This window comes from Tyto alba, unplaced genomic scaffold (assembly GCF_018691265.1).
Source record: "Tyto alba isolate M040663 unplaced genomic scaffold, T.alba_DEE_v4.0 Super-Scaffold_10, whole genome shotgun sequence".
Lineage (NCBI taxonomy): Eukaryota > Metazoa > Chordata > Aves > Strigiformes > Tytonidae > Tyto > Tyto alba.
The window spans coordinates 27,536,449-27,563,364 of NW_024881262.1; the positions used below are offsets into that span (position 1 = coordinate 27,536,449).

A 26,916-nucleotide genomic window follows, 5' to 3' on the forward strand; every position below is an offset into this window, starting at 1 on the left:
GGCATTGCAGTAAGTGACTGACAGTTTTTTAATGTCCTTCTGCAAATTTTTTGTGATGGACTTTGGGGGCTGAACAAAAGGGAAAGTAAAAATATGTGAGAACTTGATAAATATCAGTACCTCAGAAGCGAAGTCTTATTTATAAAATTCAATCAAATATATTTTTGCTTCAACTGACAAAAAAATTCTGAGGCAGATACTGTAAATCCAAAACTGTACAGCGTGCATCTGACTTCCAAATTTGCACTCCTGCTATGTACGTTCATGAGCTCAATTCTTACGTACCTCTTCTTGTCCTTCCCCCAATTCATGTTTCTACAAGCAAATCTGAGTTTGATTCTATAAAACTCCAGTGCCTAAAGGTGTTCAGAAAAAGGTAAGTGTCTGTGTACATGTTTGAGGTGGTTTCCTAAAATTCTACCAGAAAAACTAAAAAACAATGCTCAGACAATCTTGTTGCTGCATGAGAACAGTTGACATTTTCCACAGATGTTGATAGGAGGAACTGTTGGATGAGAACATTTTTACATTCAGTTAAGCTTTGTGAATAATTTTTGATGTTGCTGTAGGTATGTACAAAAAGAAGAATACTGTAAATAAAAATAACTTTACCAGAACATCTAGATTTTTCTCAGCTTCATGGAGGAATCTCAGCTTTCTGTGCCAGCTTCTCTACAGACCAGCAGTTGCTAGCGTGAGATTCACAGTGGGACCAAATTTAATTTACCAGCTTTTATTTAGGTAGCAGTATCTTGTGAAGTATAGGGTTGCTTGCAAAACCAAAGCAAGTATAGGGTTTGTCTGGACATAATACAAATCACCGGGATTTCTGCTGTTCTTGTGCCATTTCTCTTCTGAAAACCAGTCCTAATGAATTTTGATAAGTATGTCTGTTCTTTATATCAGGATTCAGTGATGGCAGTCCTCTCAAAGGTTACATGTATCAAAAAAGTGAACAGTTCTGCATGGAGCTTGGCATGCTGCTTATCGGAGAAGTGGTGTGCTTGGTTGCTCCCCACCACCTCCAGTCCATGCTTGGATTAGTCTCTCCCACACAAAGTCAGATGAGACTTATAAATTTGGCTGTTGTTCAAATCACAAATTTGCACAGTAATAGTGAAAGAAACTAAGTGACCTGTTCAGAAGCATCTTGTGCCAATATATTCCTCAGGCAAACATCTCATATCTTTTATTTTTACAGACTGCAGCCATTGCAGTAGATGCTGTACCTCCATGAAACTGCTGAAGCAGTGCCACAGCAGGCAGAAGAATAATTGAGGTGCATGAGATTAGATTCCGGAAGCCTAGAAAATGGATTTAACAGGACTGTCTTTGGTAATCCTAAAATGTAAGCAGCATGATAGGTGCAAACCTGCAAAATTTCAGTGGTGGTTAAAATCATCAGGACTTTACTGGAGGCTTATTTCTTTGAAAAGAGACAGTTGCTGGGGGCATCCAGGGGTGCAGTTTGCTCAGCTGAGCTGATGCCGGAGGCAGGGGAGACCCTTCCAAGGCTCAGCCCTGCCATCTCCCCTGGAGACACTGGACAGTGTCCCCTCGGGTTGCCAAGGGCACTAGGGGTGTTGATGTGCCAAAAGTCAAATCCTCAACCGGGAGGGACCTTGGCCAGCTGGAGGACCTGGCCACTAGCCACCATGTGCTGTGTGAAAGGCAGCACCTCCAAGGTCTGCACCTGGAGCCCGGTGAGCCCGGGCGTGGGAATGGGCATCGCCCCGGGGGTGTGCAGGGCCCAGGCGCCGTGTGCTCACTGCAAGTAAGAAAAAAGCCTCAGCCAACCTTCAAAAATTGGGCCGCATTTTGGATTGGGGCCAGCAGCTTTATCCCCTCTGCACCGTGGTGGGGAGGTCATGTCTGGACCATGTGCCTTGTTTTGGGCCTGTAGCTTGGGAGGGAGGGGGGGAAAGTGGAGTGGTGGGGAGCGTGGGGCAGGTTTGACAGGCGAAGAGGAGGCAGAGGGGCTCCAACTGAAGCTGCTGCTGCTTGAAGGGGAATTACAGGAGATTGAACTGAACTTCCTGGCTGCAGCGACACTGAGAAGGGAGCAGGGCGGGCTGGGCTGCCGCTCCGCCCCAGCGTTGCCAGGGCTGCCACAGCAGCATTGGGATGCTGCCAGCCACCACGCAGGTACTGCCAGGGCCTGGCTGGGGCCACTTCTGCTACCCTCACAGGGCAAGGGGGGACAGGCCTCCAAAAGCGAGCAGCAATTTGGGCCCTGCAGCGGACCTTGCTTCTATGCAAAAGGTGCAAAGCAGAGCTGTGTCCGGGCTCTGGGCATTGCTGAGCTGATCCCGCTCCTTGCAACAGGGCAGGGGTGCTGCTGTAGGCAGCGTCCCAGGTGGAGGAGGAGGGACAGGTTGGCCAGCAGTTGGATTCACAGAATTAAGAGGACATCTGCGGTGCTTTGCGCTTGGGACTGCTGCTCAAAGGACCCTTGTTCCTGCAGAAGGATGGCTGCAAAGAAAAAGGAGGTAGTACTGCAGGTCAGTAGGAGCCAGGCTTTAACAATATCTCTTAAACTTACAGTGCAAAGGATGAAGTTCAGTCTTGGAGTATTTCAGATTCTGCTGGCAAAGCTCTACTGTGAGGTTCTTGGGGTGAAAAAGTGTTCCTGAAGGCAGGTAGGAAGCATGGGAAAACATGGCAAGTCAATCCTGTCCCCTAAAGTCAGTGCTATGGGGCTGCAGGTTGCATTTCAGAGCTGTTACAAACTGACACAGGTTTGCCTGCTTTCCTCGATCAGAATGCATCTATGTTTCATGAGACAGTTTTTCAGAGGACAGTTAGAAGAGAGGGGGTGGGTGATGTTTCTCCTGAATGGCAGTGTTGCTGAACATTTCTGACCAGCTCATTTATTTAGAAAGATCGTTGTAAAGGTGGAAAAGTGAAGAGGTACAAAAAAAATTCAAATGTGGAAAAACCTATTTCACAATGTGTAGAGGAATTTTTCCCTGCCTGCATTGCACGAGTGACCTAATGATGTTTTATAACTACTTGCATAGGGGAGAGAGGGTTTCAGTGAGTGGTTTAGTATGCAAAAATATTGAAAAACACTAAGTTACGAAGGTCTCCAAATTTTTAAACAAGTTCAGTCTTTACCAGAGAGAGATACCAGGGAGATTGTGGGCTCTATAACCTTGTTTACTCACTGTTAAAATTAGAAAGCATGGAGTGAAAATGTGAACATTTGTATAAGAGGAAGAGGATCACTTTATTAAGGTAAAAATGGTTTCTGCTGCTGCTTGTCCAACTGTGTTCCTGTGCAATGGGGAAGATTACATCAACCAAACTTTGCACCTTTGCTAACTAAGGGAAAACTGGGTCTAGATTTGCAAAAATGTGATTGTTTACATCTGCAGATGAAAGCTGAATCTCATGTAGGACATGATGTGATGTCCTAGAAAAGTTCTGGTTATATTAGAGAAACACCAAATCCTTGCAGCCTCAGAGCATCCAAATTAGCAAAGCACTTGGAGGGTTGCAGGTGTTACTTTCTGACTTCACCAGTTGAACTCATGGCAGAACTCATTATTTCAAATTACTGTGGTAAATCATTTGAACTTATTAACATTCTGTGAAACACTTGAGGGTGGTCCTAGCGCTAGTGATAACTGGACTAATTAAATTGCTTAATTCTGCAGGTGTTCTCTGAAAAAATTAGGCTTGGGGTCATGTGCTAAACAGAACCAACAGAGGTGTTTGAACAGCTCCCCATTCTCTGAGGCAGCGTCCTGGAGAAACTACTGTGGCACCTCCAGTGACATCTCTGAAAATCTGCAAGAGGCCATTTAATCTGTACTGGAGTTTTCACTCTTAGAATTCTTGACTTTGCAATTTTAGCAGTCCTTTAATGCATGTTGGTGTTAATTATTGTAAAATACCTGGCCTTATTGTAACTTACTGTCTTCCAGTGTAGACTAAATGTAATTAGGATTAATGATACCAACTGATAAAGTTATTGGGAGTCTTCATTATTCAGGACGAACAAAAGCAGCTCTTGTCTTTCTAAAGAGTTGTTTTTTTTTTTAACTTACTGTGTTTTTCTAAGTACACTCTGGGGGGCAAGTCCTGTAAGATGGGGAAGGTGCTAAAGATGTTTTCCTTTCTAATAATGATATTGGAAGTGTGGGATAATACAGTACATGGTACAATGAATGGAACTGTATAGAGCATGCTTGACTGTAAGTTCCTGAGCAACCTGATCTAACGCTGAGCTTTGAGCAGGGGCTTAGACTAAGAACTCCACAGATCCCTTCCAACTAAGATCTTTCTATGCTCTCTGTTGTTCACTGTGTTTTGGAAGTCTTTAGATAGCAGCCAGTAGTTCAGGTAAGGACGTGCTGGGTTCAGACCCCACCCTCTAGTGCCCAGACATCATGAAAGTTGTGTATTTAATCATTTATTTTATCAAGACTGAAACATCTTCAAGTAATACAGCATGTGTGCAGGCAAGGTGAAAAACTGCTGGTGGAGAATCATCTGGCTTATAAAATGCAATGAGGACTGGCTCTCAAATAGGTGAGAGGAAAGGGGGATGTGCTGGAGACGAGCATGTTGAAGCAGGTCTCTGAATGCTGCAGGTCAGCCCAGACCTCAGCTCAGTGCCGCCTTTGAGCACCGTGCTGGCCCTGACGGGAGGTCCTGGCTGCTCGCGGACCTAGAGGGTGTGTGTCTGTGAGGCTTTCCTCCAAGTCTGTGCTGCTTGTGCTGTGATCCAGGCAGCCTGCAGAGGACCAGTCCAGGCAGTTAACTGCCCCTGGCTCTTAACTGGTTTAGCTGCTAGCCTGTGTTAAAACATCATTACAGATTGGCTTTCCATTTAAGTGAAAGCAAAATAGCTCTTCATGTTTCTTCTATAGCTCAGGGTCCCTCATCCCCACTGCCTGCTACTCTTCCTGGTACCCGCACATCTGCAGGGCTGTATGGTAAGCCAAGACACAGGAGGAACATCTGGAGCCCTTCCCTGCTCTCTGATCCTGCTGCGTGGCCCCACGAGGGGTTGTGCTGCCATAAAAGCAGGAGAGCGCCAGGAAGAACCTGAGGTTGTGCAGGTATTTCACAGACCTTCCCTCTTGCACCACGCACCACAGCCTGGCAGGTTCAGCCAGCCCTGATAAGGTGCAGGGGGCTGTGTCCCCAGTCACCCCCCAGAACAACTCTTATTCTTTCTGTGAACTGAGCCGGGGGTCCCCAAGCAGCCAGACTGTTCAAGTAGTTGCTGCCCCTAAACAGGGGAGGGCTTGCTCTTGGCTGGACACCTACCCGTTGCATCTGCCTTTCCTCGGCCCTTGTGAGACAATGTGAGCCTCTAATCCATTATGCTTTTCTACAGAATTATCTGGCTTGCCGATGGGTCTCTCAGAGCTGGGGTCATGTAGCAGAAAGAGCACATGTGAAGGGGGAAAGGGATCAGTTTGGGAGTGAGGACATCTGACTTCAGCTGGTTTTTCTCAGAGTTCTTCCACCTGTGTTCTAGCACAGCTTGGCCCTGCCCAGCTGGTCAGAGGTGAGAGGATCACAGTCAAAAGAGTTTCCTGAGTGCTGAGGTAATGCCTCTTTAGGTAGATGTGTCCATCTTGAGCACAAGAATGAAGTGATTTGTCAGTGTGTTTGCAGTAACCAGGTAGTACCTGATGATTTACTGTTGCTTTTATTGTATTTTTAAATTTTCACACAGATTAACATCAATAGCCAGGAGCTCTGGGAAGAAATGCTGTGTCTGAAAGGACTCATTGGTAAGGGTTTTGTCAACGTACTGGATTGCTTTTGTTCTGTGTTAAAAGGACACTAGTACTGTTAGGAATCAGTTTACTACTGATACGGATGTTCAGTCAGTCTCTCTGTTCTTCTTGTCCTGAAAGGAAGAAATGCGCTAGCAGAGGTGAGACTAGCTGGAGGATGTAGTTGTCTTCACTTATGTGGGACAGCTGTCATGCGATCAAAGCAGTGCTGGTGCAGGAGCTTCTGAAGGCTCCAGTCCAGCCACCCACTTGGAGCAGGACTGTCCCCAGTGCAAGGAACAGCCCTGCTTCCCAAGGGTGGAGGCTAGAGGGCTGTGGGGTGCTCGACCTCTGTGCAGCAGTTTCCCCTAGAAAATGTGGTACCTCCAAGGTCACAGCCATGTTAATCTTTCTTCTAAAGACTCCTCCATATCTTTGTCATGAGCTTGTTATTTTATAATGTGATTTCATCCTCTGATCTAGTATTTGAAACCTTGAAAATGTATAACAGTTTCTACTTCAGAACTGAATAATCCATTGCCCTTCTAGTGCTCAACAGGAGTCCTGCCACACGCCAGAGAGAGCTGTGGAAGCAACAGCCCCAGGCTGCAGCTTGAACAGTTCTTGTTGGGCATGAGGCAAGTCTCCTTCCCCAGGGTGGTGCTGCAGAGGTCACCAGAGGAGATATCAATCCTCAGAGGTTTTCAAGATTCTTCTTATTGTGCTAATACCCTTTTGCAGTTCCCTTCGAAATGATTATGCTGCAAAGTGGAGAAGTGCACAAACCAACTGGTATACTCTGACTCATTTTGACCTCATTCTTACTAATTTTCCTGCTTGCAGTTGTTGATGTGTTTCAAACCTGGTGTGGTCCATGCAAAACAGTAGTAAATCTTTTCCGAAAAATAAGGAATGAAGTTGGCAGTCATCTCCTGCATTTTGCTGTGGTAAGAGCTAATTTGACACTGCTTAAAGTATCCAGTCCCCTGAAACTAGCATGTAGCTAAATGCAGAAGTCATTTATCTTTCCAATATTCAGGCACGATGGTAACAGTCCAGGGGTTCCAGCTTGTGTGAGTGAGCCTGCCAAATACAGCCACTTGGTTATATCAATAAGAACTCACATAATTTGGAAATATCAGGCTTCAACTATTCTGTACTTTTCAGATTTCTACTTAAGCAAGTAACACTAGACAGAATAATTAACATGTGTCCCTCTGATGTACAGGGAGAGTCTGAAGGAGCTGTGTTTGTTCACCCTGGAGAAGGCTAAGAGACAGCTGTCTAGTGGGGGATTAATAGAGAAGGCAGAGACAGGCTTTTTTCAGTGGTACACAGCAAAAGAACGACCGACAACAGGATCAAGTTGCATCGGGGAAAAATCCAAGTAGATAGAAGGAAAAGGTATTTGGTGTAGGAGTGGTCAGACAATGGGACAAATTTCCAGAGGGGCTGTGGAGCACCAATTCTTGGAGACACTAAAAGCTAACGCAGCTTTGAGCAACCTCCTGTAACACTGGGACTAGACTAGAGCCCTACAGAAGTCCTTCCCTACCTCAGTCTTGCTGCGATTCTGCACTGAAATGCCGTTCCTGGCGGAAGGCCGGCTCTCGATTGCCGGCAGAGCTGTGGGCAGTGGGGTTTCTCGTGGGGGCCCCTGCTCAGCACTCCTTACAGCCGCCTGCTGCTGCTGCTGCTGACACAGCTCCTCATAGACAAGAGACCCTGATGTAATTTTGTTCTTTTTTTTTTTTTTTTTTTTTTTTTTAATCTGGGCTTCACTCAGGCAGGCTGCTGTGAAGTAGAGGTCCGTGCCCCACAGGAGCTGGCAGTTCCAGCCCTTGCGGGTGCGATCTGCCAAACATCTGCCCGCTGCTCAGGTCCCAGTGCTGAGCTGGGAGTCAGGTGTGGCCCCAGCTCTGCCCAGTGCCATTTCAGCCTGTGCCACTGGGACCCGGAGGTGGGGGATGAGCACCAGCCAGCTGAGGATGTCTGTGATCCAGCAGTTTCATGTGTATTCCTCTGAAGCAGAATTGGTGTTCTAGAACCACCTGTTTTTGTTCTACATTCCTTTTAGGCTGAAGTTGATTCCATTGATGCTCTGGAAAAATACAGAGGAAAATGCAAGCCTGTCTTTCTGTTTTATGCAGTGAGTGAAAATATTGTTACAATAGCTGAATAGCAATAAACATCACTTGCCAGTGGGAACAGCTGTCCTTTTTGAGAGCTATTTTTCTTTCATGTGTGACAGCACAATTTTATTTACTCTCTATCTGCCTGTATCTAGTGGTGATCAAGTGCTGCATGGATAAGAATATACAGCCAAAGTTTAAATTTAAATATCTTCTGTTTTGCCACTAAGAAACAGAACAATGTAATTTTGATTTATTAATTAAAAAAAGGAAAGTTTAAGGTGTGAATGAAGTAAAATATTCACAGTAAAAATTGTCCAGGTGAGTGAAAGGCAGACATTGCATAAAGTTACAGGAACTCCTCTAGCTAGAGACTGTCAAGATTATTTTATTTTTTTTTTACCTGGGGGAAGGCCCCTGTAGCCTTTGATGGATGGCTGTATTTTGTGGCCCTCTCCCCTTCCATGTGCGAATATCTTAGTCATGAAAATCCCTATTATTGACATCAGGAATCCCTGTGACTTATTGAAAAATGTATTTGTCTGCAGAGTCTTGTGGCTGGCTGAGTCCACGTGAGCAGCGTTCATGCCACGTTAGCATGGGGATGTGTGTTGCCCTGAGGGGTCTTAAGGCAGCCTCCTGCTACTGCAGGACCTCACTCCTCTCCACAAGCTGCTTTGGTTCATCCTAAAACTGATCAGGAATGAGAAGTTTGTTCCAAAGTTTCTCTCTTGTTCTGGAGCAGAGCAGCTCTGTCAGGGAGGGGGGCCTGGTATATAATATCATATGTCATGTGCTGCTGTGGTGATTTCTAGAGGCCAGAGGGTACCTCTTGAACACTTACTGACTGCTTTTGCTTTTCACACTTTTCAGAGAGGAGAATTAGTAGCTGTTGTAAGGGGAGCGAATGCACCATTGCTGCAGAAGACCATCCTGGAACAGCTGGCAGTGGAAAGGAAGGTTTTAGAACATGGAGGACAGCGTGTGATGGTAATCAGTCACTGAATCTTTAAATACCTGTAGATGTTCGTGCCAGAGGAAAGGTGCAGCTCCCCAGTGCCAGCATAGCTCCAAAGCAGAGTTACTTCCTCACCAAAATCCTGTTCTTTTGTCGGGACTGACTCTGAAATCTGGTTAGCATGCTGCTTGACTGTCCACAAGCCTGGGGAGCCTACCTAGATGGAGGAGGCTGGGAAGGGTGGTTGTGTTTTTCAAAACCTCTGTCCTCTTGATGAGTGGAAAAGTAGTACATATTATCCATCTCTGCCAGATGAAACTCTGTGACATCTCTTGAGCTGTTCACCTACACTAAGTATGTATTTTATTCCTTAAAGCTGCCGCCCTAATCAGCTTCTAATTCCGAGAGCTCTAGCAGGTCTCTGTGATGGCATTTTTCAGGCTGTGGTGGAAGATGGTTCGTTGCAATCTTCGTAGTTTTTGTTTGTCAGTGTGACTGGTTCTGTGGATTTCTACCTGGAGCCTCTTCCAGAGCTCTGCTCAACCTCTACAGCTCCAGGGACCTGCTGCCTGTACTCTGGATATCACTTGTGTGATCAATCACCTTCCTTTCAGCAGCCCTATAGTACAGTAGTTGTGCAACCTGTAGTGCCTGCTGTAAATCCCTGGGCTGTTGCACCACAAATGTTCTCCTCCTTCCAGCAGTGAGCTCTGGTGTCAGAGCCTAGAGCCAGCACCAGCATCCTGCTGCTGGCGACGGCATCACCCAAAAAGTGCTGCCCTTTGTTCTGGACTTACTATGCGATAGTATCAACTAATTCCTCCCCAGTTCTCATATACCAAAGTGACTCTTATTCCCTAGTCACCTTCTTCATGTCACTGATGACTTCTTTAGAATGCTATTAAATCTTCTGTCAGCCTGGAGACCTTAGTCATCTTAGGTGTCATGACCCTGTTTTTGTTCCATATTCTGAGCCTGGGTGCTGCCAGTAGCGGGTGTCTCCTTAGAGCAGCTGGGCAGTCCTTGGAGCTGAAACCAGGGACAGCCCCAGGCCTACCCCTCCCCAGCCCAGCTCATCTGCTGTGCCAGTCATGGGGGCCGACTTCTGAACTTTCGGAGGAAGAACAATGACTTTCCAGTCTGTATCCTGCTAGTCTTAAGGCATCTTCAAAGCACAGATGATGGTGTGTTGGTAACTGTAAGCTCGCAGCCACTGGCTGGCCTGTTTCTATGAATTATTCTTCCTCAGTTTTTGCTAGTCAACTGACTCAGAGCTCAGAAGGTGACCCTGGACAGGTAGATCCTGCTCTCACTGCTGAGCTGAGACTGGCCCCGAGGACAGCAGGGGCACTGGTTCCTGCTCAGGTGGAGGTAGAAAGTAGGGACCTGCCTGGCCGATGCTCATCGGGAGGGGAAGAGGACACTCAGGGTGTTCCTTGCTCATCCACGTGCTTTTGTTGCTAGGTACAAGACAGAGCCTTCTCCAAAGAGGAGGGAGACACGGCTGCTCTTCGGGAAGAACAGGAAGGCCCAATAGGTAATGCAGGCATGGCTGAAGCATGATCTTTGTGCCCTTAGAATGTGCTTTTGCTAAAGCTGGGACCCTAAACAACAATTCAGCTGCTACTCTGATGCCAGAGGGGCCATTCCTCTGAATGGGCACCAGGTGGGCTCTTCCCTCATCCTCTGACAGGTCAGTACCCAGGATAGTGTCACCCCAAAACAGTGTATGTAGACACAAGTAAGAGACCAGTGCAGCTTAGGTGTCTGACATCACTCAACTGTTAAAAATTTATCCTTCCAATGGATGTTTTATTTTACATTTGTCAGTGCTGACCCCTCTCCTTGTTTGGTGAGGGCTCTTGGACATCCCACAGGGCTTGCTTCTATCTTAAAAAACTGAAGTAATGAACTCACTGCAGCTGCTGCTTAACTTTTCCAGATGGCTTTTAAAATAAAACACAAATGCATGGCCCACCTAATCTTGCCATACCAGCTCTTGCCTTGTCTAAATTTAGCCATGTATTCTCAAAGGCTTTTGTCTCTCACCCAATTTCTAACCTTCTACAGTTAAACACTTTTTTTTTGGCAGTGCTGAGATGCAGCTGCAGCCTCGTGTCGTGCACATCAAATCCTGGGCCCTAAAATGCTGGGAATTGTAACAAAACATACTTGGCTTTAGCTGAGGCACCATGGGTCTGGAAGTCTCATTTCTTTTCCTCTTAATGATTTTTTTTATTTTCCTTCCCTCGGAGACTAACGCACCCGTCGGGCCTGGGCCCGGTTTCCTAGCCGTCGTCGCGGATCAGAGGCGGGATTTCCCAATAAATAAAAGGATTTCGTGCTGCCTCTGTCCCTCTGTCCCTGCCGGCGGCGCGGGGTGCCGCGGCCCCTTTAAGGCCGGTACCGGGGCGGGGCGGGTTGCGCCTGCGCGCAGCGGAGGGGAGGTGCCAGCCGAGGGTTCGAGTCCCGGCGGTGCAGGGCTGCGCCTGCGCGGGGAACGGGGCGTCTCCGGCCAAGGGTTCGAGTCCCGGCGGTGCCGGCCTGGTGCGGTGCCCGCCGCGGCGCCCCGCAGTCCCGGCCATGGAGGCGGTGCTGGAGCAAGAAGCCGAGCCGTGCCCGGAGCCGCCCGCGCACCGGCTGAGCGCGGCGGAGCTCGACCGTGAGCTGGACTCTCGCAGCGAGCTGGTGCGTCCCGGGGCGCGGCCCCCTCCCTCAGGGGGAAGAGGCCCCGGGCGGGCCGGGCCGCGCCGCTCCGCTCCCCTCAGCGCCGTTGGCGGGCGGCGCGAGCCCCCTCAGGCAGCCGGGAGGGACGGGGGGACAGCGGGACGGAGCCCGGCCGGCGGCGGTTGTCCCGCCGGTGCGCTGCCTTACGCTGAGAGCTGCTCCGAGGGGGGAAACTTGCTCCGACTTCAATTCTCCCCTCAGAACTCCTCGCACGCAGGCGGTTCGGGCTCGGGGGCAAAATGCGGGCAACAGGCACGCCTGTGCCGCCCAGCTGCCAGGGCAGCAGATAATCAGGCGTTTAAAATAACCCTGCGGCCTGGGAGCCGCGGTGTCAGACCTCGGCCGTGTTCTCAGCTTTCCCCGCGGGAAGGGGCGGCGAGGAGGCGTGCGTGGGGCCGGCACTGGGCGAGCAGGACAGCAGTGCCGGGGTGGGGTCAGCCCTCCTGCTGTAGCAAAGCTTGATCTTCCGTCGTGCAAGTCTAGGATAAAAGTATCCTAATTCTTAGGAAAACAGTGTTTTCCCCGTTATAAAGTAGTCGGGGGAAAAAAAAAAAACAAACTCGTGTATTGATGTCTATCTGTATTAGAAAGTCAGGGTAACATCGGTAGTGATCTTTACAAATAATAAAAAAAAAAAGTATTTGAAATCTCAGACGTGAGCACAGATCAGATAACTTATTTCATATTTTTGATAGTAAGTACTTATTGTTTTGTCTTGCAATGCCAAACTTCAGAGAATGCGTTTTTAATATGAGAAATTGTAGTATATACAGTGCCTTTCTGGGCAAAGGTATGTTGGAAGGAGGGTATGCATAGCTGATTTTTTTTTTTTTCCTTTAGTTAGAAAAAAGTTTGGAAGGTAGAGTAGGCAACCTAAACTCAGTGTATGGTTTCTGATGTACAGATTGATGACAAAGAATTTGACATTCCTCAAGTTGATACCCCTCCAACACTGGAGAGCATCTTAAATGAGGTGAGTGGTCCATCAAACGTGAAACCAGCTCCAATATGGGGAGGAACTAATATCAAGCAGCAGCATATGGCTCTTCTCATACTGTGTTTTTCTTGGGAAATGAAATTGTATGTCTTCATAAGTTCCTGATACTGATAGCTGACGAAGCACATGCTCAGTTGAAAATCAGGGTCATCAGCCAAATTTTGTTTTGTTTTGTTTTGTTTTTTTTTATTAACTAAAAATAAATGTGGAAAATTCTGGGTAGTTTTTAAGCTGTGAGATGAGATGAAAACTAGATTTTTCACAGCTCCATTTATATTGTATTTTTCATGTATTTAGCTCTCTGGCAGTAGTAATGAAATGTCTCATCATCTGATGTTGCCCATAGTACCTTGCAGGGGAGAACTGATTTTGTCTTGCTTATATCCAATTCGGTGCATGTTTTACAATAGCCACATGAGTGCACGATTCTTAGAAATGAAAAGAAGGGCATGAAAATAACGATAACCTCTAAGAAAACAAGCTTCTTAACAAACTGAGGGAATTGGTGACTGGACTTCCTAGCGAGCCAGTATGAAAGGACCCTGGGAGAGGTGACAGTTCTTTTAGAAAGCTGTATTAAAGATACAGGTATAAGACGTCCCAAACACACACAGCCTAAGAACGAGAGGAATAGTGGAAGGTATAGTGTACAGAGGTATGCCCTGTTTCTGCTGATGCCTTGGGTGATGAAGGCAGAGGCAACTTATTGAATTCAGGTGATACCAAACTGTAAGGAGATGCAGTCACATCCATGTCAGAGGTGTAGAACCCAAGTCTGAAGAGGTAATTATGAAGAAAGTGTAGTTCAGTGTGGACAAATACAGAGTCTTTCTCCAGTGCTATTTATCTCAGTACATATGGGATGGGAATGACTGGTAAAGGATCTTCTGAAAAGGATTTTAGTGGAAAACAACCTGACTGAGCCAAAAAGGTGTGCAGCTGCGTTGGAAAAAGAGACACTTCATGGGCACAGGACTGCCAGCTATAAGGCTAAACCTGAGAGAGGACGGAGAGCGAGAGATTGCCAGCAGAAGAGCACAGAGAAGAGCTAAGTCAGGGACTGCTAGACTCCTAGCCACCACTTGGTGAAGTGCTGGAGTAGATAATAATTCTAGGCCTTCTCGGCAGTTGGAGACTTTTGAGAACAGCTTAGTTAAATGTCTGTTAAAGATTTGATGGAGTAGATAATAATCTGTGGAACAAAGCTCAGCTGAATAACTTTCTCTCCAGCCCACTTTTGTGATTATTGTGAATTCTGGAAACTGGTTCTTACACAAAATCAGTCTAGTACAATAATACATAGTTCTGTTCTTCACATATGAGACTGTCTTGTCCTCTCCTCCTTGATTTTTCTGAATAACTGATGCTGTTTTGCTAATGTTTTGGTTAAGGTGTAGTGCATTTTGAATGTTTAGTAAGTTGTGGTGATTCTCTTCCTTCAGACTGATGATGAGGAAGAGTCTTTCATTTTGGAGGATCCCTTTCTCTTGAACATTGATAACACAGATACACATTCCTATGACACATCTTCTGTAGCGAGCTCTGACAGTGGGGACCGGACACACCTGAAAAGGTACTGCAGGACTCAAACTCTGGGAAGCTAATTGATTTTTTTAAGGAGCACTGCTTATGTTCATTAAAAACAAACTCTCCTTTTTTGAGTGGGTAGAAGGACAAGACAAAGCTAAGAACAGTTGAAACTTTCGAAGGCAACTTCCTGCTGCCTCTTCCCCAAGCTTTGCTGTCAGTGTGCAATTTGTCTGTTACTTGGGTAGGAACCCTTTAATTGTATGGGTAGATTTTGTCTCCTGATGTTATATTCTAGTGCTGAACCTCCCAGGGGGATGCTGCAGGGACTGGTGAAGCTGCTTTTGACAGAACAGTGTTATTCCTGCAAGATAAAGTAGGCAAACATAGGAATTTTTTTTGCACTGAGGGCTAGCCTATTTGAGCAATAAATGCATTTTATAGGAGATGGAGTATTTACAATTTCTCTGAATTTTAATAGAATCTGTAAAACGCCAAGCCATGATGACAGTCTTTCAGAGGTATGTCTGATGACATCCAGAGTCTGCAAGCAGCTGGTTGTTATTTTTAAAAGACAAGTGAACTGCTGTCATTCCTGTAAACGGAACGCCAATCTTGACATATAAAAGCAGATTGGAATGTGATAATTAGCTATAATACTCCTGATTTGTCTCATTAATTACTCAAATGATGGCCTGATCCTACATCCTGAGCCACTCCCGTGGCCACCTTAAGTGCCATAAGAAGTTGTGAGTGTTACATGAGCAGTTGCATAGGATATAAACAGTCTTAAGTGTGATGGTTTATGGTGACTCACTGTCTCTCCTTTTTCCAAATAAGATGGTTTGTATTGAGGGCAAATGTTACCTGGAGTGGCTTAAACGTTTTCCAGTACAGAGTGGGCGGAAAAGCCTGGAAGTGTTATTGTCATCTTTAGGTAAAGCCAGTTGCCGTGTTTGTGGTCCTTACCCATAATATAAGCTATTAACACCAGTTTCTTCAGCTTTTATGCGGGCTCCTTACTTGTGCACCTCTGGAGAGATAAAAACCAAATGTTTCCAGTTAGTTTGGGGAGTTGGGCTTTCTGGTGGTGTATTCTTGGCAACAAAATTGCAACTTCCCTGGGGATTTTTACTCTGTGTGCTACAGTATACCAATGCTCTTTAGAAATAACTGTCCCCTGTACAGTAGTTACTTTCTAAAGACATTTTCTCCATGAACAGAAACACTTTACCTTTCATATCACATCAGCTGTGTTTTAATTGATTGTTATTCTTCAAGCATATATCCGGCTTTCTTAGGTGTCTGTATTCTGCTAATGAGTCTTTTCCAATTGTGTATTTTCCTTAAGATATTCACCTTTAAAAGCTGAAACTCAATGGTAGAGTAATTGAAGAGCAAAAGTGTTGCTTTCAGGCTTTATTGATAAATTCTAAGTTTTGCAGATATGTGCTTGAAACTGACAATTTGTTTGAAGAACTTTTTCTTTTTTTTTTTTTTTTTCCCCTGTGAGGTGAGTTTAAAACATATTCTATGCAGGCACAGTGGTGCATAGCAGGCTTTGCTAATAATTTTGTGTCCATTTCAGTCTGTGTGTGTAGGCCCCAAGAGTATGAATGGAAATGGCATAAGTTACAAGTGCATGTAGAACTTACCTGCTGCTTTAGCTGTGGCTTAGGCAAAGTTCCAAACTTTTATTCTGCTCTAATGCATTTGGTTTATTTCTTATTTCCTTAGAAAGAAAAAGCTCCCCGATTCCCTCTCACTCCATGGATCAGTTATACGGCTCTCGCTTCTGAAAGGAATTTCTGCCCAAATAGTATCTGCAGCAGTAAGTGTCTTTTTCCTTTTTCTCCTGGTTGCATCTATTAAGAAAAATTTGAACCTCTTCTGGTGTGGAGGGGTATATGTGTGATCTCTTTCCTCCCCACACTATTAATTCTGGATAGTACTAACATATTTGGTACATAAATACTAACTAGTAATCCCTAGCCAACAGTGGATCGGGTGTTAGTTGACTTACTGCAGCAGCAATATGGTAGGTCCTCCTTAACACTGCTCTGTGTTGCTCGATGTCATTAAACCTGGTGGGAAGCGTTAATATAAAACGACAGCAGTGTTATTGTTCTGCTTGCTTGAAGATACTGGAAACAGGTTTGTTGAATGCCTGCAGCAGGCACAGACCAGAGTCATCGTTCTGAGCTGAGTGAGGAGCAGGTCTGCACGTTCCCGTGTCTGTGACTGCATTTCAGGCACAGGTGGGGTGGAGCTGGCCTGTAGATAGCCCTGCCGGCACAAAGTGACTGTCCAAGGTCAGAGATAAGGTGGGGATTTAGGAAAGTGTGTGATTTCTGAAGCGTGCGAGGTAGGCTTGTTAGAACAGAATACAAGCGACTCATCTGTGAGGGTTTCGTGACGGCTGTGTGACCAGGGTCTGAATGTCAGCAGGCTGTAACGCGTGTTGGCAGAGGTGTGGGTGAGCCCCCTGAATGGGAAGCTTAGTCAGGTATGCTTCAGCAGGGAGAGGGAAGCAGGTTTGCAATCCATGTCTCTGCTGTGTGCACAAAGGATGCTGAAAGCTCTTGTTAAGTCTAGACTGTTTTGAGAAGAACACAGTAATTTTTATACGGAATTACAGAATGTTCTGCTTCCTCCCCATTTCTGTGCACTTTCTGTTCCCTTCCGGGTATTTCTGGCCAGTGGTTTCCTCAGCACTCTCTGCCCTGGTGGGACTATTAAAATGCAACTTGCGTTGATTTTTCTGCATACTGTAGTTCTAATTATTAGAGACATGCATGGAGCTGGGAGTTCTGTCTCTCTGACTCATGACTTGTCCTGTTTTTCTAGGACAAAGTGGATGCTGGCTTGCCCACTGCAATAGTAAGTACCCCAGCAATTTTCAAGTGCTGTAGAGTTAGTTTTCATGTAATTTTGTTAAAGCATCAATTTAAGACAGCTGATAAATGCATCTTTCTTCTTACCCTTACTAAGAATTTTCAAATATGCGGGGTGGGAGAAGCAGCATGAAAGATCTCGTTCCTGGGGGCAGAGTTCAACCCTGAACTGCCCAGCTGCCCACTGCTGATCAAGCCCCACGCTCTCCCCTTTTCACATCATCACTAGGGTTTGTTAGTTGAGCAGCTAACCTTTTCCCATAAGGTAAGTGTTCATCTGTCGAACACATGGAATTTCCCTAGCTGCTTCTTCTTTGCCAGTTACTGCTTTGACTCCCAACAATTTTTTAAAGAAACTTAAACTGAAGTGCTCATAAATTGATGGGTTCAAAATCTCTATGGCTCTGATGTAACTGAAATATGACCTTAAAATACAAAATTTCACCAAAAGCCTATCTGAAAGATAGTGCTGTTTAGCAATTTGTGTTAAACTTCTTGAAGTCAAGCATGTTAATTAAAATACATCAGAAGGGAAGCTGCCTATAGTTAAAGAAGAGAAATATTTTAAGGAGGTAAAATACAGCAAGGATTTGTTCTGCCCTTGTAAAGTGAGTTTTAATGTTTTACAAAGACACTAAAGATGTGCTTGGTTGCTTTGACTGTAGTAGCAACAATCTATAAGAAGTTATACTTTTTGTTTAAAAAAGAAAAAGGAAAAAAAAACAAACAGTCACATCTAGGGCAAAAGGCTGCACAGCAAAATTGGAAGCAGGCTGTGACTGATGTGCACATAGGATAAAAACCTATACTTACATACTCCAGATGTGAAAGCTCTTAATTTTTTTTATCTGACTTGCACTTGCTAAGAAATAAAAAGTAGAGCAACATTAATAGAACTACAGCATTATGTGATTTCTACTAAGTTCTATTTAATTTGGTGCAGGTTTGCAAGTGTGATAGAATCTTGGAGCTATGTTTAATTCCCTGTGGAGGGAAGTTGGAGTCTCTGGGCTTGCTGGGGACTGCCTCTTCAGGTGACCAGCATTGACCAGGATTGTAGAAGAGCTCAGATGTGGATGTAGCAATGGAGTGAGAAAAACCCTCTGAGTATTTATACTCAGCTACCACACCAAAAGAATGAGGCTGACTTTAGAGAGAAGAAATTTCACTGTGGGCGCCACTCTGAGCACTTGAATTTCAAACAGCAGAGGAAGAGGCAGTCCTGTGAACTTGAGAAAATCTGTGTGATGGTCATTCAGGTGTAATACTTCTCTAGCTTTCACGTAGGAATTGCTTGTCACTTATAAATTAGAAAATGTTTATATCTGTAACCTTCTAAATCTTCCCCTTTTGGCAAACTTTGCATGAGTAAGTGAGAGTTTAAGTGGTGGGTTTGTGACTGACATTTCTTCTACTTTCAATCTTTCTGCATGACTATTTCAGGCAGCATCAAATCTGATAGCAGTGGGGACTTCCCATGGGTTAGCACTGATATTTGGTAAGTTAAAAATAAAGTTTTGAGGCTTTTGCATTTTAATGATCCTAAAAAAAACCCAGACAAACACAAGCAAAACAACCCAGTCTGAATTAGAACTGCAGGGTGGAATTCTTCTAATATGTCCTGTGATAAATGTGATTTTGTTTCAGGAAAGAAATGAAGCACAAATAATATTTCAGTTGTTCTTATTCACGTAGTTCTTCTGCTTTATTGGGGATTGGCACACTGATCTTGAGAAATTTGTCTGTGGCAATTGTATAAGGGCCTTTTCTTTGTTTAAATATAAATTACTCTGTTCTTATGTGGAAGAAACCAGAACCAGTATACAACCATCATCTCATACAGTATTAATCTTTTTCTCCCCTATGACATAATAGCTGCCAGCATTAGGGAAATTAAAATGTGTTCCTTGGGAAATGGAACTTCTGTCCCATGGCTACCTGTCGGCTTGTATCATAGGTTTCTCCTTCCCTGACCTTTCCCTGCACCAGTCACCTCTGTGTTCTGTCATTCTTTTATTCTTTCCTTCCTCTTATCACCAAACTTCCTTAAAAAAGTTTCTGAGCTTGTGCCTCTGTTTATCCAGCTTATCAGCTGGGTGAGAGCAGCTCTTGAATTGCTCGCATACGCATTGTGGTTTTGCTCCTTTTGTCTACGTAGCACCAAATTCGTAACAATTTCAGAACTTTCATTGTCATCTTTACTTTTCTTTCAAAGTTGGCTGAAATTATTCAAGAGGCCAAAAGTTATGGGGGACAGGATGCAACAGAAGGATGGGAAAGACTGTGACAGCGTAAGACTTTCTTTCCTGGGTATTTAGGCATTAAACTATTTGATGCCATTTGCTTAATCCAGTATTGAAACAATTATGGGATGTGCTTAATCTCAATATAAATAGCTTCTTATCTGCTACAATCAACACATGATCTTACTCAGTTTTTAGTAGTAGATCATAGTTTTTCTAAAATTTGCCTAGTATGTGGAGATATCCAATACCACTGCTATGGAATGCATTTTTACTCTGATTTTCCTGTTGCTCTCTCTATATGCAGACACTAAGAAGTGAGTCAACTTTTAAACAAGGAACTGTTCTCTGCAAGTGTTGTAATAGAGAAATATTATTTTTAGCATTTAACACTTCAGAAGGGGCTTTAGGACTCTGTGTAAGCCTGTGCAGAGGAAGGGTCATTCTTACCTTTGTTGTGATTATTTCTACATCAAGTCCAGTTTAAGATGATGGACCGCTGAATGCCTGAATGTATGAGATGCTTTCAGTTAATGTATTTTGTAAGATTTGTTTGTTTGTTCTGCTCAGTGTGAGTGTGTTTAAGAAAAGTTTTTTTTCCTACACTGTTGATTACTTTGGACCAGCATGTTTACTGTTATTTTGGCCACGGTCTTGGCAAAGCTGTGTAGTCTGTAGCGATTCAGTTAATTTTGTGGCCTTTAGGAAACTTGGCATAATGCCAGCTTTCCACTATTTGGCTTTTATTAAAATAAATGTCAATGTTTTGAAGAATTTCTTTGCATACTTGCAACAGGGCTTTTGAAGATTTCTGATCTATTGAAATGCATAAAATTATTGTTTGTACAGCCACGTACTGTATTATCACCAGTGCATTCAGCAGGTTGAAGAAAATTATTACTCCCCTCTGTGCTTGTGAGATCCCACCTGATGTACTGCATCCAGCTTTGGGCTGCTCAGTACGAGACAGAGGTTGATGTACTGTGGTGGGCCCAGTGGAGGGGGATCCCCGAGGTGATTACAGGGCTGAAGCACATCATGCGTGAGGAGAGGCTGAGAGAATTGGGTTTCTTCTGCATGGAGACAGGGTGGCTAAGGGGACATCATGTTGCTGTCTTCTCCATAGCCTTCCATTAGGTAGCAGAAGAGAGACTCAGACCCTTCTCAAAGGTCCGTGGTGTTAGATAAGAGGCAGTGGACCCAAGTTGCAATGTGGGAAGTTCTGACTGGATTTTTCACCGTGAGGGTGAAGCATTTGATAGGGGTTGAGAGAGGCTGGGGAGTCTGCTTCCTTGAGGATATTCAAAACTCATCAAGGCCCTGAGCTAGCTGATCTTGTTGACTTTACTTGGAGCAGCAGGACTGGGCCAGAGACCTCCACAACTCCCTTCCAGCCAAAGCTATTCTGTGAGTCCATGCTGTAATTTAAAGGTGGTGAGGAATGAAAATATATCATCCAATTTTGTTTCAGATATGGGCACGAATGCTTCCTGGACACTTCAGTTCTCTGTGAAAATTCTGTCTGCTCTGTAATTAAAACTTGGGTGTTCACCCCAGTGCTCTTGGATCTATATGCAAAGAGAGAAATCCTTGCAGGATGTGGCCATATAAGGCTGCCTTGTGTGCAAAAAGAGAGGATTAGTGTTCTGGCTTGCTTCTATTCTGTAATTTTAAACCAGCAGTTTATATCTGTAGACCAATCAATTTATGTACTTTTTTAATAGAAACGTTTTTCTACTAGGTGTGTTAATTAGGATGAGATTTACTCCCTGAAGTTTTGTAAGCTGTGTGTGTGGTTTATACTGTATGATTGAAACATCACCTTTTTTTGGCTGCAAAATGTAGTTCCATTTTCTGTTTGAATGTTGCTGATGTTCACATTTCTCTGAACAGTTTTGTGTTACTAGCAATTTTTTTAGCCCTTTATTTTTTCTTTCATACATTTGACTTTATGTGGCTATTTTGTTTGTCTCTTCTTGTAAGTCCACCTGTACCTCTGGACTTGTCTTCTTTGTCAATTTTAAAGAAGACTTAGGTAGCTTTGATTCTGCTTTTTTGAATGCTTCTGTTGGCTCTTGAAAAATTATCACAGGACAGTTCTCAGATTGTGCATCTAATCTTTGAAAACTAATATTTTTCTTTTGGATTAGATGCTACCTCTTGGACATCCTAAGTGTTGCAGAAGTGTTGGTAGGAAGGGATGTCTGCAGTCACCCCTGTTTGGTGTGGGACGGTCACCAATAACTGGGTGGGGGCAGCACTGGCTTTGTCTAGCCAAGTCTTGAAAACCACTTATGGATGCAAGATACTGCCCAACAGGCAAACGTGCATGCACACACTCCTCTGGTAACCTGCTCCAGGGCCACAGAATCTTTCAGGGGAAGAAAATTCCAAACAACCGATCTAAACCTCTCAATCTGCCATTTCTGGTATTTGCTGTTTATTGTGTGATCTGACATTACTGAGAAGAGTTTGGTGTTTGCATTTTTTTACCTATCTTTCAGGTAGTTTATCTTCTATTTGATGCTTTGTTACCAAATTTTCATAATGACAGTTTTTTTGTGCATTAAGAATATGACCCTTAGCTTGTTTCTAGTGCTGTGCTCACTTGGAGGATTTTTTTTTATATATATAAATGAGGGCCATCCTTTTGCCAGATTTTTTCTGAAACTTGTTTGGATATGTGAGCGTTGTACAAATGAACAATTATGCTCTGTGCCATGACTTTTCTTGGGGAATGCTAGCTGGAGTGAAGAAGTGCTCTCCCAGCAAGCCTATAACAATAAACAAGTAATCCTTTAGAGGTTTTTTTAACTTCTGTCTTTCTCGAAGAGCCAAGAGGTTTTTACAGTACTCAAAATCTAGCCCTTAAACAGAACTCACTGAAATGTGTTATTTTTTCATGGACACTCCGTGATCCAAACAGAAAATTTCTATCTAAACTTTGTTTTGATTAGCATTGAACCATTTATTTCCTCTGTTGACAGAAAAACTTATGATTAGTGTCCTGAATCTTTGTTGAGGTGAGGGAGTAGCATGATACCTTGAGAGAACAGGCAGTGTAAGTACCTGAAGATAGCATTAAAACTAGATTTTGGGGACCCTGGTTGTTTTTGGAAGTTAACAAGGAGTTGATTGGCTGGTGGGTGGTAACTGTTGAAAACAGTTTTACCAGTTATGTCACTGTGAACTTCCAGTTTTATTTCCTGTTACATTTTTTGTTTGTTTGTTTGTTCATTTTGTTTTTGTTTTTGTTCAATACAATGAAGTCTGAATTTATAAACTCATTTTTCTTCAGCGATTCCATATGCTTTTTAAACTGCTGGTTTAAAAACACTAGCTATCACAGCATCCTCTGTTACTTGAGTAAATCAAAAGGGGAAATGTTAACAACAGAAACACTATCAACAAAATCTGAAGGTCTTGTCTGTCTTTGAAGATTATCACATATATGCTGTTCATTACTTCACTCTTTTATATTGATATCTGGCTTTTTCTTTCATTTTTTTTCCCTTTCTGTGTGGATTGAAAAGGAAAAGGTACAGTAACACTGCACTGTGCACGTACACTGCATGAACAACTCCTGTCTTGCCCAGTTTGCATGTTGTCTCTGCCAGAATTTAAGATGCCAGATAAGCAGCAAGTAAGGCAGTGAAGTAACCAGTCAGCGGATAATACTGCTGGCCAGTCTGGGATTTGGTTATTGAATGCATGTACACTGCACACTTCTAAATTCTCCAGGCAAGAAGAACAGCAGAGGAACAGGTAAATGTGCTATTTATAATGTTTTAGAGCAAGCAGGTCCATAGCTGTTTGTAAAGACATTATGTCAGGGCAGGACAAAGGCTCTTCCAGGAGATCACCATCCCTCTGTTTCTGCCTGAGAGCTGTCAAGTGGGAGCACTGTGGAATAGGAACCTGATTCAAAGAGCCACAAGCCAGAAACTCTGTGAAACCCATGTAAGCAGACAGCGACTTCAGAAAGCCCTGCTCATGCACCAGTTATGCAGCTGAGGAGGGATCAGTGGGTTCCTGATGTGACTTAACCCCTACTCCGAGTAATCATTTTACTAGCCTAAGCTGTGGGCAGGAGGTGGGGAGGGGAGGGTTCATCATGCCCTGGTTTAGGGGACAGCTGTTGTGTTACTGGGGGGAGGTGGTATCTGCAGCCTGTCCCACGAGGTCACCATCTATTGTCCTCCTGATGCCCAGGCCCAAGAGGAATATACCTCCTGGGAGAGCATTTACTGGTACTGTGCCTAATAAAGGTGGGAGGAAAGGACCCATTTGTAAAATCGGTAATATTTGAGAAATTCTGCAGGAAATAAAGCAGGCCTTTCAAACTCAGGGAAATCATGGCCTAATGAAAAGAACTTGATGAAAACTTGGTGATCTGAGAAGTAATAACTTCTGGAGTGCTATGCTTATTCCTTTGTTCTGGAAAGTGATTTATTCAATATTCACAAACTTGTTTTCATTCTTTACTTGTAGACCTGTGTCAAATTGCCATCTCATTTTGACTTCAGACTTTGAGAGCAACACAAATAGTTACTGCCAGAAATTTTCAGATGTAGAATTGTTCTATGTAAATTGAAAAATTAAAAACTTCTTTGACAATGGATAGCCACCTTTGTTTCAAGCATTTGGAAAAAGTTTTTTGTGCTTAATCCTAAATGTGCCTTAATTCAAAGCTGATAATATTAGTCTGGAAAATCATCAGATCAGCTTTTATAGCCTTTTGCTTTTATCCATTTTATTACTCTACCAGCTGACTAACAGGAGCTCATTGATTCAGGCATGTTGCTTTTCTTCAGAAGTGATTCTGTCTGACTTATTCATAGTTAATTTTAAAGAAAAAAAGTCTTACCTGATGGCTCCTCCTTGTGCATCATCTTTTGATTTACTGGAAACAAGAACAAGTACTAGCATGGGTTTCTCTGGGGTTAGCTTTCCAAGTGACCACTTCTCAATTCTGAAAATGCATCTCTGGCAAACAATGGGTGCTTCCTTCTTAGGAAGGAATAACTTGAGTCACACAAAGCATTTCATTTTGGGACGGAGTGGGGAGGTCTTGTTTATTTTGAATTGACATTGTGGGTGAGGGAAGAAGAAAATGGATTTGAAAGTTTATGTGGGTGTATAGGTAAAGGTGTAAACCTGGATTTGAAAGTAGTAGTGATTCTGAAGCTGTTGCACTTTACAGAGAAAGCTGTAAAAGATTGTCCTTTATCAGACCTTACAGGAAACAGGTTACGGATTGATTTACTGACAGATTTAAGCTAAAGTGGAAGGAACAGAGTACAATTAGCTTTTAATAGCAAGAGCTACAGTACTCACCCTATTTTAAAACATATTTCTGTGATTAGTAGATGGTCTTTTAGTGAATGAAATGTGTTTCCAGACCTCTGGAACAGGAATTATTTCTTTGGGACCTGAAGGATACTATTTGGAGAATATCCGTCTGGGTCACTCATTTTCCAGCTGTCGCTCTGTGTTCTCTGAGCTTCCATGGAAACCTTCCATGATTTTTCATCTTTTTCTTTGACCTGTTGTGATCTGCACTGTGTACACCCTTGTCACAGTGATGTCAAGGTGTTTCCTAGTAGCACAGCAAAGGATGATTTTTGTTTCCATTACATAACTTCTGCTTTCATCTTACCCTGATAAGGAGAATTGTGTGCAGAGCAATGGCCTTAGTTTTGAAGTGTTTCCACTGCCTTGTGTTTGGTAATAGAGGTGGTGGCTGCAACACCCTGCCTGGCCCCTGGAGCACAAGGTGCTGTGGTTTGCTGTGGCTCCGTGGCATCAGACTGACCTTCAGGAAGGCTCTGCATTGTGCTTGAGTGGCAGATACAATGAACTGTGTGCTGCTTTTCTAATTTCTCCCTACACTGATCCTGAAGTAGTTTTGGCTCCATGTTCCTCTTATATTTTGAATGATGGCAACCATTCACAGTATAGTCACTTGAACTGTATACATCCTTTGTTTAGTTAAACACGAGTGTCAAGGCTTATAAAATTTAGATATCTATTTAAACAGTAACTTGTGTGGCTGTCAGAGCTTTCAGAGCTGCTTCTGTACATGTAGGTTCAGCCAGTTTGAACTTTCATGTTCTTGGATTTCAGAGGATTTTGTCTTGAACAATGTCACGTTCATTTGGACAATTAATGAAAAGCAGTGTTTTACAGTTTCTCATTATTTAGCTGTGAAAAATAATCTTCACCTACCTGTAGTTTAACTGAGCATCTCTTACAGTAGTAGCAGTATCTTTATGAAATGTTTTTAAGTGTAAATAAGCAAATGTCAGTTCTCATTTGAAAGTGCAGCTCCGCTATTCTGTGTTTGGCATAAGCCAGACCACAGAGGAAGAAAGGGGAGCTGCTTCCTTCTTCGTGCAGCATCAGGTGGTGTGCTGGCAGGCAAAGCAGAGCAGAAGTACGCGAGGAACGGGTAGCATTTTCCAGAACTGCCTGGGCTGCTTGTCACCTGATGAAGAGATGGTCTGGTCAACCGAAGGCACCTTTCTCTTTTCCTCCCACAGATTTCAAGAGCAGAATTCTTCAACATTCACAGGAATCCTGATGTCTCTGAGCACCCATAACATATGGTGTCCTATTGGCCACTGTAGTCGTCATGTTTTAGATCAAAACTGACAAGTTTCTATAATACCTGAGCCTTCCTTGTGCATTAGCAAGACAGAGCATGGCCTTCCTGTCTCTCCCAGGCTCTGTCTCATTTGGTGTGCAGAGCAAGTGGTGTTTGTAACACCCTCTCTGTCCCTACCTCTCTACTACCACTGTCCAGATTTTTCAGAAAAAGTAATCTTTTACTTTCTTTTGGGCCATTACAACACGTGTTTTATCAAGATAGATGCAGGAAAACGAGGAATGGAGTGGAAAAAGTATTTGAACTTGGCCCTAGCCTCTTTCTCCTCACCCTAAACAATGCTTTAGAGTAACCCGTGAGTTCAGGCACTCTTCTTGCTAGTGTTTATTTTGGTCCTCCCACTAATGCCTCTTCATACTGGTAGAATTTGAAAAGTGACTCCCACTGTGTGTGTGCTCAGCCGTCAATCTGTCTGTACAGCTTGATGAACACATCACTTTTTAAGGGGGAAGAAATGAGAGAGACATTCATGCTCTATTTCACAGCTAGCCCATTGCTAGCAGTGCTGCAACTTGGAGAAATGTGTCCTGTGCCTTGGGTGGTTCTTCCAGAGGGTTTCTGGTGCTCAGCTGCTGTCAGTTCCCTGGGTCCCATCTTTTCCCTTCCTTAAGGTGAAATCCTGTACACGGTGTTTTTGTAGTGCTTCTGATGAATTTCAAATCTCTAGTCTTCATTCCAACAGTCCTCACAAAGCATCTTTTCTTCCTCCCCCACTCAAAATTTTGCAGGACAAAAATGACAAGAGGTGGAAAAAGCAGATCCAGAACATTTGTTTCATTAGCTCTTAAGAGCAACGCACCAAAGACAAGCAGAGGGTTATCGTTCATAACGCCTGAAGTACAACATCTTACAAAGCACTTTTTAGTTTCTCATGGTGGAAGCGCACAAGAACTTGGCACGGACAGAGGTGGCTGCTGTTTGTTGTCTGCAGGGGGCAAACAGCACGGCCGTGCAGCAGTCCAGGCTCTAGGAGGCTGTGCTGGCATTAGCACCTGCTCTGCGGCACTGTGTCTCAGGAAAGGAAGTTCTGTCA

General features: G+C 43.9%; 2 protein-coding genes across 3 annotated transcripts in view; both read left to right on the forward strand.

Annotated features, from left to right (window-relative positions):
* Window positions 1-2,357: 2,357 nt before the first annotated feature.
* NME9 (NME/NM23 family member 9) lies at window positions 2,358-10,391 on the forward strand. Its single transcript, XM_042797429.1, has 6 exons — window positions 2,358-2,501; window positions 5,696-5,753; window positions 6,582-6,685; window positions 7,816-7,887; window positions 8,744-8,860; window positions 10,293-10,391. The coding sequence occupies exons 1-6, from the start codon at window positions 2,469-2,471 to the stop codon at window positions 10,389-10,391; spliced, it is 483 nt and encodes a 160-aa protein (XP_042653363.1). The 5' UTR covers window positions 2,358-2,468.
* Window positions 10,392-11,294: 903 nt separating this feature from the next.
* VPS8 (VPS8 subunit of CORVET complex) overlaps window positions 11,295-26,916 on the forward strand; it is an 83,515-nt gene continuing 67,893 nt past the window's right edge. Inside the window, exons 1-7 of one of the 2 annotated variants that reach the window (XM_042794100.1) lie at window positions 11,295-11,516; window positions 12,460-12,528; window positions 13,995-14,125; window positions 15,817-15,910; window positions 16,927-16,959; window positions 18,417-18,471; window positions 22,750-22,755. In XM_042794100.1, the coding sequence (XP_042650034.1) occupies window positions 11,412-11,516; window positions 12,460-12,528; window positions 13,995-14,125; window positions 15,817-15,910; window positions 16,927-16,959; window positions 18,417-18,471; window positions 22,750-22,755 (493 nt within the window). In that variant the 5' untranslated portion in view covers window positions 11,295-11,411. The remainder of the gene's footprint in view (window positions 11,517-12,459; window positions 12,529-13,994; window positions 14,126-15,816; window positions 15,911-16,926; window positions 16,960-18,416; window positions 18,472-22,749; window positions 22,756-26,916) is intronic. The other variant, XM_032992497.2, reaches the window with a different exon arrangement.

What these genes read in the sequence shown, in the direction of transcription:
- NME9 (XM_042797429.1), top strand. Translation starts at nt 2,469, where the DNA reads ATGGCTGCAAAGAAAAAGGAGGTAGTACTGCAG. An exon ending in AAAAGGAGGTAGTACTGCAG is followed by an intron (nt 2,502 to 5,695) that starts GTCAGTAGGAGC and finishes ATTTTCACACAG; the next exon opens with ATTAACATCAATAGCCAGGA. An exon ending in ATCTCCTGCATTTTGCTGTG is followed by an intron (nt 6,686 to 7,815) that starts GTAAGAGCTAAT and finishes CATTCCTTTTAG; the next exon opens with GCTGAAGTTGATTCCATTGA.